General features: G+C 47.3%; 1 protein-coding gene across 1 annotated transcript; it reads right to left on the bottom strand.

Moving 5' to 3' along the window:
- Nucleotides 1-3: 3 nt before the first annotated feature.
- Nucleotides 4-5,210, bottom strand: cmtm6 (CKLF-like MARVEL transmembrane domain containing 6; the record flags this gene model as incomplete). Its single annotated transcript, XM_016666920.1, has 4 exons — nt 5,157-5,210; nt 4,953-5,076; nt 303-479; nt 4-213 (listed from the first exon to the last, which is right to left on the bottom strand). Coding segments are annotated over exons 2-4 (504 nt in total), but the record flags the coding sequence as incomplete, so codon positions are not given.

The raw sequence follows: 5,210 nt of genomic DNA, 5'->3' as shown, positions 1-5,210 counted from the left end.
GGCCTCTGGTAGAGGACCCGAGCTCAGAGGATGAAAGAGACCACCCACGGAGGGTGAGAAGGGAATTTTTATACACAGAGGGACACAGAGGGACACAGAGGGACGGTGTCTCACCACGGCGACGGTCTCCACTGTTGTCTTGCCGTTGTTGGCTGCAAACACGCCGGAGGCGATTAAGAATAAGCCGGCGATGAGGAGCGTGTACAGGAAGTCCTGCAGGACAGAAAAACTCATCACTTCAGTAGTAAGACAACAGGGATGGACAGAACCACAACCACAGCAGAACCAGAGCAGAACCTTACCACTTTGGGCCAGCAGCTGATGCCCACCCTGCTGTACAGCGTGGTGGACAGGAGGAAGAGGAGCAGCGCCGTGAAGAGGAAGGCTGTGCAGCTCACAAACTCAAAGAAGTAAAGAGGAGAGCAGCTCAGGCAGGTGGACACCGTCTCCTCCAGGACGAAGGCCACCAGGGACAGCAGCTGGGGACACACCACAACAGGACCATCAGAACCAGAACTACAGTTATGTGATGTATCCAGCCCAGAAAGGGCGGCCATCTTGATCTGTAAACTACCAGCTATCCACGGTGATGCTAGTTGATGACATCATCAGCCGGCATTAAAACAGACAAGAAGAGGAAGTGTCATGGCGGAGAGCGACAGGGACAGAGCTCGTTCTAATCTGGACCCGGTTCTGGTTCAAACTGGGCTGTTAAGGCATTTTGGTCCAGAAACAGGTGAAGGCAACAATTTTACACAACGCAGGTGAATCTGGTGGAGCTGCTGGCAGCACTGCTGCTTCCTGGGCTCGGTTCTGTCTGCCCGTCTGTACGTTCTCCCTACGGGTTCTCCCTACGGGTTCTCCCTACGGGTTCTCCCTACGGGTTCTCCCTACGGGTTCTCCGGCTTCCTCCCAGTCCAAAAACATGTCAGGTTAACTGGTCTCTAAATTGTCCCTAGGTGTGAGTGTGTATGTGGTTGTTTGACCCCTTTGTCTCTGTGTTGCCCTGCGACAGACAGGTGACCCGTCCAGGTGACCCGCCTCTCACCTGAGAGGCATCAACACCTCATGACCCACCAGGGACAAGGGTGAAAGAAAATGGATGATGGATGAATCTGGTCACCTGTCGGACCTGAAGCTTCTCCTGGTTCTGCATTGTGGAGAGGCAGAGCACCAGGCTAGCATGTAGCTGCTAACAGAAACTACTGATTACCCTTCCTGAGTTCATACTGAGTTTCGTTTGAAACTGCATGTTGGAGCCAACGATCTGGCAAAGCAGAAATCAGAGATTCTGAAAAAGGACTTTAATATTCTTCTGGACACTTTGGGAAGATTAAAAATGAAGTTATTTCTCAGTTATTCCATCGCCTCAATGGGGAGACGAAAAACATTCCAGGCAGGGCATGATAAACAAATGGCTGATTAAAACCTGCTCTGCCAGCTCAGTGACCTTCATCGATAACCTCTGGATCTACTGGCAGCGCTTTCACCTCTAGGAAGAGGAGGACGCAGTCTGGACAAACATGGGATAAGGCTGCTCACTGCAAACATTTTTCATTTTATCAAGAACAACAATGTGACCACACTGTCTATGTAAAGCGGGAAAACGTCCCAGTTCAACGAATCCATTTCTAGGGCTGTGAGAATCCTTGTTAAACGACGTTTAACTGAAGTCCTAAAAGGGGTTTTAATGCTTTTATCTTTTTTTATCTTTTTCAAAATCTCTTTCTCACCGTTTATTCACTGTCACATGCTTTTTATTTTAATTATGTGAAGCACTTTGAAATGCCTTGCTGCTGAAATGTGCTATACAAATAAAATGTGATTGATTGATTGAAAGCAGTGAGATTAAACTGGTTTTAATGGAGAGCTGCTGACAAAAGGTGGCAGCAGAAACTAAAACATTACAGACCAACGACATCCAGAGGCTTCCTCAAAACAAATCTATTGTATATATATCTATGTCCTCCACCTGAAGGGGGCGGAGCCTCTGCTCTGTGTTGGGTTAGAAGCTGCAGAACCGGTCTGGAGCAGAACCTTTGTCCTGCCTCGTCACATGACCAGCTGAGCTAGAGACATGTCCTCCGTGTCCTCACTGTCAGAACCAGGTCCAGTTTCAGACTCGCTGCTGTTTTTGTTGCATTAGTTTCCATTCCCTGCAGTGTTTATCGTTTGGTTGATTTTAGTTTTTCTGTTTGGTTTTTGTGTCTGCAGAGTTTCTAATGTAAAGAACCTCCAGAACCTCCAGAACCTCCAGAACCTGGCCTTCTTTCCCCCTGAAGCCTCTGGACCCAGGATGTGAGGAAAGAGGAAGGATTTTATTGTGAAAGGTTGCGGCAGAAAGTGCTGACTCTGCAGATTTGATCGGTTTATTCTGATCCCTTCCTGACTCAGTCAGAGGTCCAGTTCCGATCCGGGCCCAGTGTGAGGCACTGCAGAGCCGCTAGAACCGGGTCGGGTCACCAAACACAGAACCAGAGGAAGGTTCTGGATGGACCGGTCCTCCAGAACCGGTCAGATGGAGGTCCAGAGCTCTGATCATCCTGTTTCTGCAGCTGGTTCTGTTCGGCCCGGATGCCCCCCCCAGGCGCCGTTGCGACAGCCGGCGGTTCTGCTGACCGCAGCCAAACGGTCCTGCAGAACTTTCACTTCTCCATCTGCCGCTTCCTGCTGAACAGCAGAACCAGAACCAGAACCGGACCTGAACTTTAACAGCCAGAAATTTGACTTGTAATCTGAATTTACTTAAAAAACCCAAACTGCTTTCATCTGGTAACCACAGAGGAAAACCAGAACTTTGACCCAAATTCTGGTTTAATTTCCAAGAAGAAATGTGATATTTTTCTTCAGATGAGTTCAGAATAAAAAAACTGGATCAGAACCACCACTAGTTCTGGATCTAGGATCAGGATTCTATTTTTATGAGTTTAGGTTTTAAAAATGATTTTTGGCCCAAAGTCTGGACTGCTCTGCTTCAGTGTTTTTTCCTCTTGACTCCCGCAGCATGATGCTGCCACTGCCTGTTCGCAGCAGATGTATGGAAGGCAACACGTGGTTCAGGACCAGAATGTTCTCTGTGCTTTATAGAAACGATCCTGAGCCGAACCAGAACCAATAAAACATGGCCGCCCGGGTCTTTGACTGGCTGTATGAAAACTTCTGGCCTCAGCGTCACTCTGAGCCGACAGATTCAGCAACTTGTTGCCAACTGGGAGAGGCGGCAACGTGTGAAACGAACCGCCGAACGGCAACTTCCTGTGACAACAACCAAGGATTCAGAGAAGAAGAAAAAGAAGAAGTGGCAGGAAGTGTGATTCAGGGGCGCCGACCACGGAAACCACGGCAACGGGTTCAGAGCATCATGGAGTGAACAACAGGAAACCAGCGAACCAGACGCAGACTGGGGACTGGTCCAGTACTGGGAACATGCACAGAACCTTTCACTGGAATCATCCAGACGGGATTATTTTAGATCCAGAATGAAACTAAAAGGTTTTAATTTAATCTGATTATGATTTTATTTCTGACAAAATTGGACCAATTGGTTCTGCAAAGTTTCTCCAGACGACAGTAAAGAACTGAAAGAAAACAGATTCACAAAGCACAACTGAACCGAGAACTGAATCATGAACTGTAGGGCTGTATCGATTCTACGATATTTACCGATTTTTCATCCGCGAGTATCGATACGTTAGAACATAGGGGTCCATAGCCTTACAGCGTCTTTTTAACACGTCTGGTTTGTTACGGCGTAGCAGCCAGACTCCCACAGTCTCACTTTCAACTTGTGCTTAAAGAGCACATTATAAACTACACACCAGTTTTTAAATTGTGTTAATAGGCCAAATAAAACCGGAGTTATGCTAAAATAAGTCAACCGTATTTTTCTGAATGTCAGAGAAATGTCAAAAACTGTCTTTTCCGGTTATGTGACAGGAAATGAGCTTCCAAAGGTAAAAAACGAAACTTAACAGATTCCTTTGGTTTTAGAAATCTCAAATCTTCAACAAATAATTATGGGATGTATTTTGCTGCTAAGAAACCAAGTAAAGTTTCTTAACAAAATGAATGCAAAGTTTGGATGCCGGAGCGATCGGTGGCATCCGCTGGGTGATTTGTTTTTAGCCTAGTGGTTTCTGTCTGTATGTAAAGGATTACCTGAAGAATCAACGCGCAGCAGCAGCGGCGCTCTGCTTGGAGCAGGAAGACGGAGAGGGGAAACCCGCAGCCGGAGCCTGGGGGGTGAGGGTTGCCATGACGACGATGGCTGATCGATCATTCATATTGATAACTGACAAACAGTATCAGAGACTGAGAACGATGAGAGGCAGATACTCAGAGATCAAGCAGGGGAACGGCGGCGCTGCGCAGCTGCCAGGACTCGATCACTACGGGGTTAGGCGGAGCCGCTACCCCAGCAGTTAGTAGTAAACAGCTTACAGCCACGGATAACTCTGGGAGACAAGGTAGAAAAATATTTTCACTATAGTCCAAAAGACTTTATTTTACCCTCCTACCCCAATCAGAGCCAGGTATTGTGTAGCTGATGCTTTTAATCAGTTTTCAGTTAATTAAATCTAACTGAAAACTGATGAAATCCAAGTCTATGGAACACAAACCGTCACCAAAATCACTCTGTCCCTCTAAAATCTTTCAGAAAATCATAAAAGTGTATCAAAGCGTATCGATTGCAGAATATCGTGATATATATCGCACCATGAGATTATTGTGTCATTACACCCCTAATGAACTGAACCGAGAACTGAACCAATGAACTGAACAGTTCCCGGCTCGGCTCAGTAGTCCTGGTCCAGTTCCGGTTTTGTTCTGGTTCTGATCCAGCCGTGTTTAAACATCTGGACCATTGGCACGGTAACCAAGGTAGCCTGATCAGAACCTGGGCGGTTCTGTCCAGACAGCGTTAATCAGAGCTGAGTGAACTTTGACCTCACCACTTCCAGCATCTTCAGGCCGAAACGCAGCATGTCCAGATGCTCCGACGCCGGGCCGAGCCAGAACGGCGCCTTCGGGTTAGAAACCGTCGTCGCTGTGTAAACTTCGTTGGCCATGATGGAGCTGGAGACAGAACAGGAAGTCGCATCAGAGTCCAGATCTATGACCACTTCCTGTTGGAGCCAACACTCACCAACACTGACCTCTACACCATTAATTAACAAAGTTCTTTATTTGAAGCAGAAGAGACGCGTAAC

The sequence above is a fragment of the Poecilia formosa genome, unplaced genomic scaffold (genome assembly GCF_000485575.1).
Source record: "Poecilia formosa unplaced genomic scaffold, Poecilia_formosa-5.1.2 Scaffold844, whole genome shotgun sequence".
NCBI classification, from domain to species: domain Eukaryota; kingdom Metazoa; phylum Chordata; class Actinopteri; order Cyprinodontiformes; family Poeciliidae; genus Poecilia; species Poecilia formosa.
The sequence above is the reverse complement of the archived record's forward strand: the minus strand, read 5'-3'. Positions and strand labels throughout refer to the sequence as shown.